The sequence below is a fragment of the Hyla sarda genome, chromosome 9 (genome assembly GCF_029499605.1).
Source record: "Hyla sarda isolate aHylSar1 chromosome 9, aHylSar1.hap1, whole genome shotgun sequence".
In the NCBI taxonomy this organism is placed as follows: Eukaryota; Metazoa; Chordata; class Amphibia; order Anura; family Hylidae; genus Hyla; species Hyla sarda.
In genome coordinates this window covers 3,892,658-3,911,908 of record NC_079197.1, presented here as the reverse complement: position 1 = coordinate 3,911,908, position 19,251 = coordinate 3,892,658, and the positions used below count along the sequence as shown (strand labels likewise).

General features: G+C 42.3%; 1 protein-coding gene across 1 annotated transcript in view; it reads right to left on the bottom strand.

Annotated features, from left to right (window-relative positions):
* The window catches only part of AIF1L (allograft inflammatory factor 1 like), a 45,913-nt gene extending 28,248 nt beyond the window's left edge, over window positions 1-17,665 (bottom strand). Inside the window, exons 1-2 of the mRNA XM_056540300.1 lie at window positions 17,236-17,665; window positions 17,058-17,119 (exon numbers count right to left, since the gene is read on the bottom strand). Coding sequence (XP_056396275.1) covers window positions 17,058-17,119; window positions 17,236-17,263 — 90 coding nt within the window. The 5' untranslated portion in view covers window positions 17,264-17,665. The remainder of the gene's footprint in view (window positions 1-17,057; window positions 17,120-17,235) is intronic.
* Between the last annotated feature and the right edge of the window lie 1,586 nt (window positions 17,666-19,251).

Here is a 19,251-nt window from a genome sequence, read left to right as displayed (position 1 = left end):
GGGCTTATTCTCTTTGCTGGTCGGCACACATTAATACGCACAGCGGTCTCTCGGACATGGCCGCATCATTGTCTCGTTCAGCTATTCATAGCCCCTATTCTTGTATGGTGGCGACTGCCGGTGGGGGGTCTACAGCGAGACTGTGGGAACGCTCCGATGTCCTCAAATCCGTGAACAAACTCCTCAATATCAACCCATCCCCCGTTCTCTCCTGAAAGCAGTACGAATCACTGTGCCATGCTGGTCGTGGGGCGAGCGACGCGGCTAAACATTTTACCGTCATCCATGTTTGAGCACCAGGGGGCGAGGGTTATAGCCGTATCAATCCCGACCTTCGTGAATAGAATGCCAGGACTGGGGTGAGGACTGACACTGCCATAACAAGGCTGGGATCTACACGTCACCGAGAATGGGAGGACTGGTTGGTGACGCCTACTGCCGAGACGTAATGGCGGTTGCTGGATGGCCGCCTTAAAACCGAACGCTTCCCCAGACTTTGACATTTCATCTACGTCTAAAAATAAGAACCTTTAAAAATAGAATTTATCAGTCAAAGTTTCCTTAAGTTGAAGATTGGCGCAGCCGGGTCCTCACAGATTACCAGATTGCTCGCTTCTCCTCCACACAGGACAGATAACAGGAGCGCAGATAAGCCTAATATTCTATCTCTCCACCAGAGGATACGAATTAGGAATTTTCTCTGATAACGTATGGCGGTCCGATACATACGGTGACTAAGAAAATAACCACGCTGATGCCCCTAATAGTAAATCCACAATATAACGTAAGGTGGAGAGGGGGGGCAGCCATAACCGACTCAGGCCTCGTGTATCCAACAAAGAATGGTGAAAAAGAAAATGGCGCAATTCTCCAGATAAAAAGGCTGTATGAAACGTGCTCCATTTAGCTTTTTTCTCCCCTTCAAATATCACCAGTTTTGGCAGAGATTCGGATAAGTATATTGTACGGAAAAAGAAAAAAAAAAAGACTTTCGGAAATACCGCCATTTTGTTGTCACATGACTACAGGAGTCTCCTATAGTAACTAATGAGATTTCACAGCGTCAGCCTAATGGGTTGCTATGGGCAACCTCCCCCACATTGACAGGGGGCCTCCATAGCAACCGCGATCCCACATTTCACTGTGTCAATGGAAATTTCTATCTGTTGGTTGCTATGGGCAATGTCTCCCAGCTATAGCAACCACTAAGATGTCATTGTCTGAGCGCGGGTTCGAAAACGTACGACGTGACCTGATTGGTTGGTAAGTTAAACCTCTCCGGTTTTTGTTTGTACTATTTCCAGACATAAGAAAACCTTAACCAGGCCGCGCCCATTTCTGCGCAAAAATGAGCGAGTTTAGAGAATTTACACCATGTGCAACTAATTGGTTGCTATGGGCAACTGCATATTGGCTCTGGTGTCTATATTCGCGACTACAAGACCCACAGCAACCAATCAAATTCTAGCTTTCACTTTCCCTCAGTAAGTTAGAAAATGAAAGTAGTGATTGAATTGGTTGCTATGGTGACTTCCCTCTGTGCCAGTTGTCACCCATGGGGCCCTCTATTCCCTCGCCCTGGCTTCACCTCCAGTAGATGCCATTTTCCTTATAAGGAGCCCAGAGCTCGAATCCTCCAGGGATCTAGGCTCCTGTCTCCGGCTGGAATCCCAAATATTCCCACATCACAAAAGCCTCTAAAACAGTGTTTCCCTATCAGGGTACCTCCATCTGTTGCAAAACTACAACTCCCAGCATGCCCGGACAGCCAAAGGCTGTCCGGGCATGCTGGGAGTTGTAGTTTTGCAACAGCTGGCAAGCCACATTACTTCATATAGGGGCGCCATTTCATAACAAAGTTATGACAACCAAAATGGCTGCCGGTTGAGCTCCCACAGGTGTTGTCACCCACCTTTCCGAGAGTCCTGGAAAGCCTTATGTGGCCTCCAATATGACACTTTGACTCGCCAAATGGCGTTTTTTTGGCCCAAAAGTGCTACGACCAGAGGTTAACATGGAGTCTGTAAGGTTATACAGAATTCCAGGCCCACGTGGCGTTTTACGGGTGTTTTTAAATATTTTTTTTTACCCTTTTAGTGCCGTTTTTAGGCTCAGTGACAGTTTTTCAAAATGGCGTCTTTTTCAAGAGGTTTTGGCTGTTTTTCCCCTCCCATAGACTCGTATGGGCAGAAAAAGATGCCAAAAAAACCCCAAAGGGGTCATTTATCAAGACCCTAATCGGCCTATATATTTTTGCTAAGTCGCGGCGCACACTGTGTGACAAATTCATGATGCGACTTTCGCAGGTGTGTATGGCTTTCTGCCCAGGGGAATTCAGTGGGTGTTTTGTGGACGCGGAGCACAGTTCACACACTGGATTTATGACGTCTTTTTGCCTAAATGGCACCATTTTGGGCAACAACCACTCCAGCTGGGACTAGGCGCAGGCAGCCGCGACCCGGCCTGACTAACCGGCGCGCTCCACATTAGCTACGTAAGCATTAGGGTGCATGCACACCACATTTTTGCTATACAGTTCCCGTATACGGTTTCAAGTTAAAAAATGTACGATACCATATAGAAAACCGTATGCATTGACTTAACATTGCAAACCGTATGTCAAACGCATCATCCCGTTTAGTCCGTTTTGCATCCTATACGTTTTTTACCCGTACCCAAAACCGTAGTCTACCACGTCTTTTGGTCCGGATGAAAAACCGTATTAAACCGTATAAGTTTTTTTTTTTTTTTTTTTAACATGGGAGTTAATGGGAAACTGTACAGAACCGTATGTGCGTACTGTTCCATCTGGTTTTCATCATACGGTTTTTGACTTTGCACAGTTTTTTTCTTGGAATTTCAATCAAACAAGTGAAACTTTATACGTTTTAAACTTTTCACTCCATTTTGAATAAAGTTTTTTTCTTTAAAAAAAAAAAAAAACCCAAAAAAATAACATGAGTCAACCGGACATCATTTTTCAAACCATATATAGTTTTTAACTGTATACGGGTTGAAATTTGTACACAGGTTTTGATACAGTTTAGTCAGGTTTTGAGGAATCAGTTTTTCATCAAAAACCTGATACGGGAACTGTATTCCAAAAACGTGGTGTGAATGCAGCCTTAGCCGGCATTTATTAAAAGGATCCGTGCTGACCAGTACACCTGGCCTACACCTACAAATAAATAAAATAACGCAAAACAAAATTTGCGTCTCTTTGTAGCCGGATGGCGTCCTGTGTCTTACAGGGTGGAGGCGTCATTAATATATAGAGTGCAGCTCTGGGCCGCGGCGCTGTCAGTGTGCCGCGGTTTTAAAAGTGCTAAAGCGTTTCCTGCTATAATTAGTAGCGGTAGTAATCTATAATTACACCTCATGGCGAGTAGCGTGCGGGCCGGTGACTCACGGGAGGAGGAGGGGGGGTGATAATGCTCCATTCAAGCGGAGTTGTATAAGTCACCTGTTGTGCACGTTGTATCAATGCTTTCAGCACACACTATAGGGTTGTGTTTCCCAACCGGCGTGCCTCCAGCTGTTGCAAAACTACAACTCCCAGCATGCACGGACAGCCAACGGCTGTCCGGGCATGCTGGGAGTTGTAGTTTTGCAACAGCTGGAGATGCACTGGCTCTGATGATTTATCTAATCCAGGTCATTCCGGGTCGGGGGTTGTCACATGATCATCCGCGTCCCGGACCGGGGTCGCGTTCATGACGTCCCTCGATCATACGTGTAATTATCTCAGTCACTGTGATTAACAAGCCGTCGCTCAGCGGTGGCGGAATGGCGCATTGTACAACCATTGCTAATCCTGTTATATCGTAATTGAGGCAGAGAAGCGGCGACATACGTTTCCGTGTGACAACCAATATGGCTGCCCGTTCCCACTGCACCCCCTCTGGAGAAGGATCCCCAGGCTGTGTTGAAATGTCGCAGTACCGTCACTGTATCGTGGAATCACAAGTGCTGCAACGCAACTGCAACGTGTGAACACAGCCTGATCTGATTCTATGAAATTCATTATTCGGCAGTTTTTCCCATAAACGCTGCTTTTCGCCGCGCACTGTTTTTTTTTTATCTCGTTTACGTGAAATTCTTTCTCGAACTGATACTTCTCACAGCAGACGACTTTTTACAATTGTATCCAGAGTAAGGTGACAAAATCAACATCTCCTGTCCGGAGTGTTGTAACAATGTATCGGCGCAGGTAAAATGTATCAGTCTGTATTAGATGAGGACTTAGGGCGCAATAACAATACGGAGAAATTACGGGCAGATATTCCGGGCACAGCAAGGACCTCCGTCCCCATAGGCGTCAATCCATATCCGAGCGGAATCCATTGAAATAATTAACGTGTTCCTTCATCAACTGGCTCCAGAAAGTTAAACAAATTTGTAAATTACGTCTATTAAAAAATCTTAATCCTTCCAGTACTTATGAGCTGCTGAAGTTGAGTTCTTCTTTTCTGTCTGGCAACAGTGCTCTCTGCTGACCTCTCTGCTTGTCTCGGGAACTGCACAGAGTAGAAGAGGTTTGCTATGGGGATTTGCTTCTACTCTGGACAGTTCCCGAGACACGTGTCATCAGAGAGCGCTTAGGGTACTTCACACTACGGAATTCCCGTGGAATTCCACGAGCGGAATTCCATGGCGTGAACTTAACATTAGTGTGAATATGTCTCCGCGAGACCCGTTCACACTGCGGAATTTCAGCAGCGGACAATTCCGCCACTGAAACTGCTCCGCGCAAAGAAAGAACATGTTCATTCTTTGTGCGGATTCCGCAAGCACTGCATAGCCGTCAATGGTGACAGCTCAGTGCCCCGCGGCCCTAGCGCCAAAGTATTTTTGTCGACGGTTGCCAGACGGAATCTCCGCTCTCTGAATTCAGCGAGCGGAGATTCCGCAGTGTGAATGCACCCTTAGACAGAAAAGAACAACTCAACTTCAGCAGCTCATAAGTACTGAAAGGATTAAGATTTTTTTAATAGAAGTAATTTACAAATCTGTTTAACTTTCTGAAGCCAGTTGATGTATATAAAAAAGTTTTTCCCTGGATAACCCCTTTAATGCGCACAGACAGTATTTCAATTCACTGAGAGAAAGCAGAGATAGTGAAAGCTGCAAAGCTTTTAATTTTGAAAGCAACATTTCTTTGGACCCATGTCATGTGACTAAGCCGTGTCGCCGCCTTCTGCGAAGCGCAGACACATGTGACCTAGACGTCATGGCCGCTAATGAGACCTTTGTAAGATGACTCCATTCTTTAACGTAGATATCTTTCCTTTACCAAACAGGTCCAGAAAGAGCGTCAGGGGCAGCACATCCATGGGCAGCGCCCCCCACTGTCTGCTCCTCCCACCTCTGATAATATGCAAATTTCCTCCAGGTTGGTGATCGCCTGATATAGGATCTGCCCCCGGTCACTCGTCCTCCGCCGCCCAGAGGTCACACCAAGTGTATATATGCAGTAACACACAATGCTGTCATCTCTGTATGGAATTAGCTACATTTAAAGGGGTATTCCAGGATCTTATTTTATTTGACTATGCTACAGGGGCTGTAAAGTTAGAGTCCATAATATAGTGTCTGTACCTGTGTGTGACAGTGATCTCACAATTCTTCTATGATTATTGCCCCAATATTTAAGCAGCATACAAAATTACTCATGTCTCGGGTTTTCCCATGTTACAGTGCATCGAGACCTGACATCACTAGTCAGGTGATCGGAGGGAGCCCGTCCTGCTTCAATATAGCAACAGCTGTAGACCCCTTGTTTAGAAAACACTGTGTTTCAATGGGTGTGGTGACTCATGTGTGGGAGAAGGAAAGTGATCTCAAACTTTTAAGCATGGAACTGTGGGATGTGTAGTTTAGAGAACAAAATCCAACAGGAAATACCGAGTCCTGGCAGGTAAGTACTAAAATCATCTTATGGTGGATAACCCCTTTAAGATTCTCATTCAGAAAAATGTAATGTAGTCCCCTGTATTGTATGGCCTGGTCAGATGGATCCAGATCTCTATAGAGAAACATGTCCTGGTCAGATGGATCCAGATCTCTATAGAGAAACATGTCCTGGTCAGATGGATACAGATCTATAGAGAAACATGTCCTGTTCAGATGGATCCAGATCTATATAGAGAAACATGTCCTGGTCAGATGGACCCAGATCTCTATAGAGAAACATGTCCTGGTCAGATGGATCCAGATCTCTATAGAGAAACATGGCCTGGTCAGATGGATCCAGATCTCTATAGAGAAACATGTCCTGGTCAGATGGATCCAGATCTATATATAGAGAAACATGACCTGGTCAGATGGATCCAGATCTATATATAGAGAAACATGGCCTGGTCAGATGGATCCAGATCTCTATAGAGAAACATGTCCTGGTCAGATGGATCCAGATCTCTATATAGAAACATGTCCTGGTCAGACGGATCCAGATCTCTATCGAGAAACATGGCCTGGTCAGATGGATCCAGATCTCTATAGAGAAACATGTCCTGGTCAGATGGATCCAGATCTCTATAGAGAAACATGACCTGGTCAGATGGATCCAGATCTCTATAGAGAAACATGACCTGGTCAGATGGATCCAGATCTCTATAGAGAAACATGGCCTGGTCAGATGGATCCAGATCTCTATAGAGAAACATGTCCTGGTCAGATGGATCCAGATCTCTATAGAGAAACATGGCCTGGTCAGATGGATCCAGATCTCTATGGAGAAACATGACCTGGTCAGATGGATCCAGATCTCTATAGAGAAACATGGCCTGGTCAGATGGATCCAGATCTCTATAGAGAAACATGACCTGGTCAGATGGATCCAGATCTCTATAGAGAAACATGACCTGGTCAGATGGATCCAGATCTCTATAGAGAAACATGGCCTGGTCAGATGGATCCAGATCTCTATAGAAAAACAGGACCTGGTCAGATGGATCCAGATCTCTATAGAGAAACATGGCCTGGTCAGATGGATCCAGATCTCTATAGAGAAACATGGCCTGGTCAAATAGGCTGATTTCAATGGATCCAGATTTTTGTGGAGAGATCATGGATCGGCTCCACCTTATCCTTCACAGTCCCCAGATCTTAATCCTATAGACATCTCTGGGACGAGGTGGAATGGGGCTGTTCAGATCATGTCAGGACTCCATGGCATGTGACTGTGTGGTGGCCCAGTACAGGAGTTGTGTCTTGTACCCTTGCTGTCCTGTTAGGCAGCCTCCCTTCAGTGTCCCCCGGGCCCCCTGCACCTGTTCCCCTTCTATGTTCACTTGCATACATGTTATCCAGTGTATTATGCCTGTGAAGTGTTATGTCTTTAAGAACAGTTGACATGTGATTAACCAGTGTCATGTGATTGGAACCCAATGAGGTATCAGTGACCATGTGACCTCAGGGTGACCTATAGGACCTGTCCTAGTCTCCCCCAGATAAGCCCTGGGAGGAACTAGCTCGCTCTCTTGATTTCCAGTTAAGTCTTTGCTGAGGTCCAGTGCAGTCAAGTCCTAGGAGTGTCTGGAGTCCATAGGAGACCTCAAGTCCGTCCTGCAGACACAATTCTACAAGTAAACTGCAACCACAGCATAGTCAATCTCAAGTCAAGTCAGCTAAAGTCATCTGTCTTAAAGGGGTTATCCAGGAAAAAACTTTTTTTTTAATGTATATATATCAACTGGCTCCAGAAAGTTAAACAGATTTGTAAATTACTTCTATTAAAAAATCTTAATCCTTTCAGTACTTATGAGCTTCTGAAGTTAAGGTTGTTCTTTTCTGTCCAAGTACTCTCTGATGACACGTGTCTCGGGAACCGCCCAGTTTAGAAGAGGTTTGCTATGGGGATTTGCTTCTAAACTGGGCGGTTCCTGAGACAGGTGTCATCAGAGAGCACTTAGACAGAAAAGAACAACCTTAACTTCAGAAGCTCATAAGTACTGAAAGGGTTAAGAGTTTTTTTAATAGAAGTAATTTACAAATTCGTTTAACTTTCTGGAGCCAGCGGATATTTAAAAAAAACTTTTTTTTTCTTGGATAACCCCTTTAAGTCAGAACGGCCTGCAACAATATTGTCCCAGTCCACTACAAGTCCCAGCAAGCCCTAAGGTCTTTGAAGTCACCTCCGTGGGCCCTGGCTCAACTGTACAGACCAGTGGTGATCAACCTACGGACCTCCAGATGTTGCAAAACTACAACTCCCAGCTTGCCCGGACAGCCAACGGCTGTCCGGGCATGCTGGGAATTGTAGTTTTGCAACATCTGGAGGTCTGCAGGTTGAAGACCACTGGTCTAGACTGTTCCATCTGTCACTCAGTAAAGCTACCGTTGTCCGTAACTTGGTGTCGGAGTCATTACTGCCCCCGCACCTAGCCCAGGATCCAACGGTATACTTTCAGGTGATTTCATAAGCCACACCCTGGCGTCACGAATACAAGAGATTAATGCCATTTGCCCCTAGTTTAATTCCATCTGCCCTGCATCTCACACCCCATACCACAACTGTGAGGAGAGATCCTGACCACATGGGCCGATACTCCTCCAGAACCGTTTCAGCACCTCGTGGGATCTGTACTGTGACGAATCGCTGCGGCTCTGAAGACTGAAGAGGCCACAACCTGCGACTAGATAAGAAGTCCAGATAGATATGAGAGCGTCTGGATCACATAGGAGACTGTAGATTATTTTATTGTGTTTGGGGCCATTACGTTTTATATTAAACCTGAGAACTCCTTTAGTGTGCGCCTGAGCCGAAGTCATTTGCAGCTCCCCCGCGGCGCGGCGCCGTCATCTCCTTATGAGTGATAGAACAAGTGCGTAAGACAAGGTTCTCCGAGCCTCCTCTCATACATTCGTTTTATCGCTGCCGACACCGCTCGCCCCGAGCCACTTCTGTCTCCTGCATAAAAAATACACAGGACTGGAATCATAGCGTACGGCGCCCCTTATCGCTGTCACCTGTAGAGACGTTACGGCGACCTCCACATGTCACCTTCAGAGCAGCGCTCCTTATCCCTGTGCTCCAGGAAGAAGCGGCAGGAATGTGGCTGCGCTGCCAGTTTAACTCCCGCACTGCCGCTCAGCCGGAAGGTCTGTAGAAGTCCAGGCAATCGGAATACCGGTACGAGCGGGCGAAGATTTACAGCAATTTACGGCAATTACGTAGATTTACGCTACAATATCACGGCAATTTTTCAAGATGAATGATGGTAAATGTCTCTGTCTGTGCGCCTGCCGCCAATCTCCACCCACATTAAGGACCAGTTTACAGTACGGAATTTCCACGCAAAATTTTGCATTTTCGCAGCAGGCTCCGATTGATTTAAATAGGATTCTGCTGCGTGGTTTACATTATGGAATTTCCGCGCAAAACTTCGCTTTTTCGCAGCAGGCTCCCATTGATTTAAATAGGATTCTGCTGCGTGGTTTACTCTACAGAATTTCCGCGCAAAACTTTGCTTTTTCGCAGCAGGCTCCCATTGAATTAAATAGGATTCTGCTGCGTGGTTTACTCTACGGAATTTCTACGCGAAATTTCAAAATTCTGTTTTTGCAGCAGGCTCCCATTGGGATTCTGCTGTGTGGTTTACACTACTGAAGTTCCGACGTGGAATTGGATTCTGCAAGAAGATTGAACAAGATGGAGAAGTCATGTAGTAAATGGGGCGGTGCTTAATTTGCGCACAGACATTAAGCGCCGGTTCCAAAGTACGAATTTGTCCGGGCAGAATTTAGGTAGTGGGAATGGGGGCCAGATGCAGGTTAAAATAGCCAAAAGATTACCTTTTTTTTTTTTTTGCATTGCACAAATGAGTCTAAAATATTTTTTTTAAGTTGCAACTTTTGCAGAAAATGCCAACTTATTATTATTTTTTTTTTTTTACCATTTTCAAGAATTTTTGGTCAGTAAATGAAAATATTCTTAACTAGGACTTTAGGTGGAAGAAGATTGCCAGGACTGATGCACTGTAGCAAACCCCCAGCTGTGAAAAGTAAAAAATTAGGCAGTGTTTTCCAGGGTGCTTCCAGCTGTTGCACTACTACAACTCCCAGCATGCCTGGACAGTTTTGCAACAGCTGGAGCCACCCTGTTTGGGAAACAGTGCTCTAAGGTTTAAACAAGAATGTCTCCATTCCCTGACAGCAAGCACAGGAACTAAAACACAAAATATATTAGAAATGTTGTACAGCTTCTCATTGTCCACTGAAGTGTTATTTCCATATAAAGGGGGCTTCCCTTATGGCCCCCCGCTGCGATACGCGGCGCTCTGCATGCTGCATTCACTACGCCGGGTGCGGGAAATCTCTGCACAACCTTCATGAATAAATTCATGGCCGCGGTCTGTATCACCTGCCGCATCCAGGGCTTCAGCCGCTAATGTTAACAAATAGCTGCAGGGATTGTGTTTTTCAGGCGTAATCTTTGGCGCGGTGCGTGTATCGGGAATAGAACATCCAGAGATAAGGGCAGGATGAGTATTAAACAGGTAAAGGTACATCAGCAGCGACATCCCAGGGGACCTGGAGGCTCCCATAAGAGGCGTCCATACAGACAAAACACTGATAGGGCCCCCATAAGAGACATGGTGCTAATAGGGGCCCCCAGAAGAGAAACAGTGCTGATAGGACCCTTATAATAGACACAGTGTGATAGGACCCCCATAATAGACACAGTGCTGATAGGACCCCCATAATAGACACAGTGCTGATCGGACCCCCATAATAGACACAGTGCTGATCGGACCCCCATAATAGACACAGTGCTGATCGGACCCCCATAATAGACACAGTGCTGATAGGACCCCCATAATAGACACAGTGCTGATAGGACCCCCATAATAGACACAGTGCTGATAGGACCCTCATAATAGTCACTGTGCTAATAGGACCCCCATAATAGATACGGTGCTGGTAGGACCCCCATAAGAGACACTGTGCTGATAGGACCCCCATAAGAGACACCGTGCTGATAGGACCCCCATAAGAGACAGTGCTGACAGGACCCCCCATAAGAGACATGGGGCTGACAGGACAATATTATACCGTACTGTACCGTACAATATTACACCGTTCTGTACCATACAATATTACACCGTACTGTACCATACAATATCACACCGTTCTGTACCATACAATATTACACCGTACTGTACCATACAATATTACACCGTACTGTACCGTACAATATTACACCGTACTGTACCGTACAATATTACACCGTTCTGTACCGTACAATATTACACCGTACTGTATCGTACAATATTACACCGTACTGTATCGTACAATATTACACCGTACTGTATCCTAAAATATTACACCATACTGTATCCTAAAATATTACACCATACTGTATCCTAAAATATTACACCGTACTGTATCGTACAATATTACACCATACTGTATCGTACAATATTACACCGTACTGTATCGTACAATATTACACCGTGCTGTATCGTACAATATTACACCGTACTGTATCCTACAATATTACACAATACTGTATCGTACAATATTACACCATACTATATCGTACAATATTACACCGTACTGTATCGTACAATATTACACCGTACTGTATCATACAATATTACACCTTACTGTATCATACAATATTACAACGTACTGTATCATACAATATAACACCGTACTGTATCATACAATATAACACCGTACTGTATCATACAATATTACACCGTACTGTATCATACAATATAACACCGTACTGTATCATACAATATAACACCGTACTGTATCATACAATATTACACCGTACTGTATCATACAATATTACACCGTACTGTATCATACAATATAACACCGTACTGTATCATACAATATTACACCGTACTGTATCATACAATATAACACCGTAATGTATCATACAATATTATACCGTACTGTATCGTACAATATTACACCGTACTGTATCTTACAATATAACACCGTACTGTATCATACAATATAACACCGTACTGTATCGTACAATATAACACCGTACTGTATCATACAATATTATACCATACAGTACGGTGTAATATTTTATGATACAGTACGGTGTAATATTGTAAGATACAGCATGGTATAATATTGTATGATACAGTACGGTGTTATATTTTATGATACAGTACGGTGTAATATTGTAAGATACAGCATCATACAATATAACACCGTACTGTATCATATTATATCCCACGGTCTCATAATATGATCATACAATAGGAAATAGAGCGTTTCTGTATCCCATAAGGACTTATAGATAGTAGTGCAGAATGGCGCAGCAGAAGCGTGCTGGCGGGTCCAAACCATCCTATCACACAATATTAACTCACCACACAATACCGCATGATACCCTACCACCCCAGGGTATAGTATATTATATCTATGCAGTCCCACCCCACATTGTAGATTACAACTCCCCAAATACTACACCGTACTATATCACACACATATCATGTTATACCACCACATATCATGTTATATCACACACATATCATGTTATATCACCACATATCATGTTATATCACCACATATCATGTTATATCACACACATATCATGTAATACCACCACATATCATGTTATATCACCACATATCATGTTATATTACCACATATCATGTTATATCACCACATATCATGTAATACCACCACATATCATGTTATATCACCACATATCATGTTATATTACCACATATCATGTTATATTACCACATATCATGTTATATCACCACATATCATGTAATACCACCACATATCATGTTATATCACCACATATCATGTTATATCACACACATATCATGTTATATCACACACATATCATGTAATACCACCACATATCATGTTATATCACCACATATCATGTTATATTACCACATATCATGTTATATCACCACATATCATGTAATACCACCACATATCATGTTATATCACCACATATCATGTTATATCACCACATATCATGTAATACCACCACATATCATGTAATATCACCACATATCATGTTATATCACACACATATCATGTTATATCACCACATATCATGTAATACCACCACATATCATGTAATACCACCACATATCATGTTATATCACCACATATCATGTTATACCACCACATATCATGTTATATCACACACATATCAGGTTATATCACACACATATCATGTTATATCACACACATATCATGTTATATCACCACATATCATGTTATATCACACACATATCATGTTATATCACCACATATCATGTAATACCACCACATATCATGTTATATCACCACATATCATGTTATACCACCACATATCCTGTTATACCACCACATGTCCTGTTATATCACCACATATCATGTTATACCACCACATATCATGTTATATCACCACATATCATGTTATATCACACACATATCATGTTATATCACCACATATCATGTAATACCACCACATATCATGTTATATCACACACATATCATGTTATATCACACACATATCATGTTATACCACCACATATCATGTTATACCACCACATATCATGTTATATCACCACATATCATGTTATATCACCACATATCATGTTATATCACCACATATCATGTTATACCACCACATATCATGTTATACCACCACATATCATGTTATATCACACACATATCATGTTATATCACACACATATCATGTTATATCGCCACATATCATGTTATACCGCCACATATCATGTTATATCACACACATATCATGTTATATCACCACATATCATGTTATACCACCACATATCATGTTATATCACACACATATCATGTTATATCACCACATATCATGTTATATCACACACATATGTTATATCACACACATATCATGTTATATCACACACATATCATGTAATATCACCACATATCATGTTATATCACCACATATCATGTTATATCACCACATATCATGTTATATCACCACATATCATGTTATACCACCACATATCATGTTATACCACCACATATCATGTAATACCACCACATATCATGTTATATCACCACATATCATGTTATACCACCACATATCATGTAATACCACCACATATCATGTTATACCACCACATATCATGTTATCTCACACACATATCACGTAATACCACCACATATCACGTTAAACCACCACATATCACGTTATACCACCACATATCACGTTATACCACACACATATCATGTAATATCACCACATATCATGTTATACCACCACATATCATGTTATACCGCCACATATCATGTTATACCACCACATATCATGTTATATCACCACATATCATGTTATATCACACACATATCATGTTATATCACACACATATCATGTTATATCACCACATATCATGTTATATCACACACATATGTTATATCACCACATATCATGTAATACCACCACATATCACGTTAGACCACCACATATCACGTTATACCACCACATATCATGTTATACCACCACATATCATGTTATACCACCACATATCATGTTATACCACCACATATCATGTTATATCACACACATATCATGTTATATCACACACATATCATGTTATATCACCACATATCATGTTATACCACCACATATCATGTTATACCACCACATATCATGTTATATCACACACATATCATGTTATATCACCACATATCATGTTATACCACCACATATCATGTTATACCACCACATATCATGTTATACCACCACATATCATGTTATATCACACACATATCATGTTATATCACACACATATCATGTTATATCACCACATATCATGTTATACCACCACATATCATGTTATATCACCACATATCATGTTATACCACCACATATCATGTTATACCACCACATATCATGTAATACCACCACATATCATGTTATACCGCCACATATCATGTTATACCACCACATATCATGTTATACCACCACATATCATGTTATACCACCACATATCATGTTATATCACCACATATCATGTTATACTACCACATATCATGTAATATCACCACATATCATGTTATATCACCACATATCATGTAATACCACCACATATCATGTTATATCACCACATATCATGTTATATCACCACATATCATGTTATACCACCACATATCATGTTATACCACCACATATCATGTTATATCACACACATATCATGTTATATCACACACATATCATGTTATATCACCACATATCATGTTAAATCACCACATATCATGTTATATCACACACATATCATGTTATATCACACACATATCATGTTATATCACACACATATCATGTTATATCACCACATATCATGTTATATCACCACATATCATGTAATATCACCACATATCATGTTATATCACACACATATCATGTTATACCACCACATATCATGTTATATCACACACATATCATGTAATATCACCACATATCATGTTATACCACCACATATCATGTTATACCACCACATATCATGTTATACCACACACATATCATGTTATACCACACACATATCATGTAATACCACCACATATCATGTTATATCACCACATATCATGTAATACCACCACATATCATGTAATACCACCACATATCATGTTATATCACACACATATCATGTAATACCACCACATATCATGTTATACCCCCACATATCATGTAATATCACCACATATCATGTAATATCACCACATATCATGTTATACCACCACATATCATGTTATATCACCACATATCATGTAATATCACACACATATCATGTAATATCACCACATATCATGTAATATCACACACATATCATGTTATATCACCACATATCATGTTATATCACACACATATCATGTTATATCACCACATATCATGTAATATCACCACATATCATGTTATATCACCACATATCATGTAATATCACACACATATCATGTAATATCACCACATATCATGTTATACCACCACATATCATGTTATATCACCACATATCATGTTATACCACCACATATCATGTTATACCACACACATATCATGTTATACCACCACATATCATGTTATACCACACACATATCATGTAATACCACCACATATCATGTTATATCACACACATATCATGTTATATCACACACATATCATGTTATACCGCCACATATCATGTAATACCACCACATATCATGTTATATCACACACATATCATGTAATATCACACACATATCATGTTATACCACCACATATCATGTTATATCACACACATATCATGTTATACCGCCACATATCATGTAATATCACCACATATCACAAGAAAAGTAAATTGTAAGTAAGTTGAAAAAGTTTTAACACAACATGATACCATAACATCTCCCACTAAGTCAGTGTTTCCCAAACAAGGTGCCTCCAGCTGTTGCAAAAATACAACTCCCAGCATGCCCGGACAGCCGTTTGCTGTCCGGGCATGCTGGGAGTTGTATTTTTGCAACAGCTGGAGGCACCCTGGTTGGGAAACACTGACTTAGTAGATAGGAGATAAGTTATTCAGTGCTGGAGTACTCCTTTAAACTTGTACCCAGCAGACACCCTCATCTCCTAGGACATTCTTCTCTAAAGCGGACCTCCAGATGTTACAAAACCACAACTCCCAGCATGTTAACAGCTGTCCAGGCATGCTGGGAGTTGTAGTTTTGCAACAGCTGGAGGTACCCTTGTTGGGAAACGTTGACTTAGTAGATAGGAGATAAGTTATTAAGTTCTGGAGTACTCCTTTAAACTTGTACCCAGCAGACGTCCTCTTCTCCCAAGACAGTGGTCTCCAAACTGCGGACCTCCAGATGTTGCAAAACCACAACTCCCAACATGTCCGGGCAACCAACAGCTGAAGGCACTCTGGATGGAAAACAGTGACTTAGTAGATAGGAGATAAGTTATTCAGTGCTGGAGTACTCCTTTAAACTTGTACCCAGCAGACGTCCTCTTCTCCCAAGACAGTGGTCTCCAAACTGCAGACCTCCAGATGTTGCAAAAGGCATGCTGGGAGTTGCAGTGCCCACCACCGCCGCCGCCCCCTCCTTACCTTGTTGATCTCGTCCAACCTCATCTCTTGCTGGGCTTTCAGGAGCCCAAAGGCTTTCCCACCTGTGTACGAGAGAGACAGGATGAGGCGTCTGCACCGGGGCTGGGGAAGGTTAAAGGGGTCCCCCGTACCCACTCAGTGACTTCTTAGAGGGACACTTTGCTGGAGTTTTTTTTACCTTGGATGTTGTTGTTGTTGCACGTCATGCTGGCGACTTTCTTGGAGACGGGATTAGGATCTTGTGAGCGGCAGATGCAGACGCCTCAGCAGATGGCTCCGGGGACCGGCTCACATTGGTCGTCCCCAGCCCGGCCCAACTAATAACTCAGCCCTTACACCTTCTTACTCATCCTCACTGCACAATAACCTACCGCCCCCTGCTGGCAGGAAAGGAGAATGCAACCAACTGCCTAGAATTCTATTCACTGACAGACCCAACAAATTAACATTTAGACAACGTTCACACGTACGCAGATTTGATGCGCAGGATTTTCTGCTGCAGATTTCAATGCAAACTAAATGGCTGAGCGCCGCTTCTAATCGGCAGTTACAGATCCATCAAATCTGCGCAGGATCCTGTATGTGTGAACGTACCCTTAAAGGAGTATTCCACTACTCAGCGTTTGGAACAAACTGTTGTGATGTCTTAGCCCCACCCCCTCCTGATGTCACGCCCCGCCCCCTCAATGCAAGTCCATGAGAGGGGGCGTGGCAGCGCCACGCCCCCTCCCATAGACTTGCATTGAGGGGGTGGGGTGTGACGCCATGAGGGGGCGGGGTGTGATGTCACGAGGGGGCGGGGCTATAACGTCATCTTCTCTCTCTCTCTCTTTTTTTTTTTTATGAGCAGATTGTCTCTTTCTATCGATTACATTTCATTGTTACTATTTTAATATAGGAAATAAACATTCAGGTCAGGGCCCGTATTACACCCCATTACTGTCCCCAAAACTCTCTATTATATTGAGGTGCTTTCTGCTTGGCAGAACCAGATACAGGAGGATTTATATATGAACTCGTGTGCTGCTCATTCGTGATAGGACCGGGACAGACGGGGGATGTATAAAAGGGGACAAACGTAAGCCTCACTGTGTACATACATTACTTATCCTGTACTGATCCTGAGTTATATCCTGTATTATACCCCAGAGCTGTACTCACTATTCTGCTGGTGAGGTCACTGTGTACATACATTACATTACTTATCCTGTACTGATCCTGAGTTATATCCTGTATTATACTCCAGAGCTGTACTCACTATTCTGCTGGTGAGGTCACTGTGTATATACATTACATTACTTATCCTGTACTGATCCTGAGTTATATCCTGTATTATACTCCAGAGCTGTACTCACTATTCTGCTGGTGAGGTCACTGTGTACATACATTACTTATCCTGTACTGATCCTGAGTTATACCCTGTATTATACTCCAGAGCTGTACTCACTATTCTGCTGGTGAGGTCACTGTGTACATACATTACTTATCCTGTACTGATCCTGAGTTATATCCTGTATTATACTCCAGAGCTGTACTCACTATTCTGCTGGTGAGATCACTATGTACATACATTACATTACGTATCCTGTACTGATCCTGAGTTATATCCTGTATTATACCCCAGAGCTGTACTCACTATTCTGCTGGTGAGATCACTGTGTACATACATTACTTATCCTGTACTGATCCTGAGTTATATCCTGTATTATACTCCAGAGCTGTACTCACTATTCTGCTGGTGAGGTCACTGTGTATATACATTACATTACTTATCCTGTACTGATCCTGAGTTATATCCTGTATTATACCCCAGAGCTGTACTCACTATTCTGCTGGTGAGATCACTGTGTACATACATTACTTATCCTGTACTGATCCTGAGTTATATCCTGTATTATACTCCAGAGCTGTACTCACTATTCTGCTGGTGAGGTCACTGTGTATATACATTACATTACTTATCCTGTACTGATCCTGAGTTATATCCTGTATTATACCCCAGAGCTGTACTCACTATTCTGCTGGTGAGGTCACTGTGTACATACATTACATTACTTATCCTGTACTGATCCTGAGTTATACCCTGTATTATACTCCAGAGCTGTACTCACTATTCGGCTGGTGAGATCACTGTGTACATACATTACTTATCCTGTACTGATCCTGAGTTATATCCTGTATTATACTCCAGAGC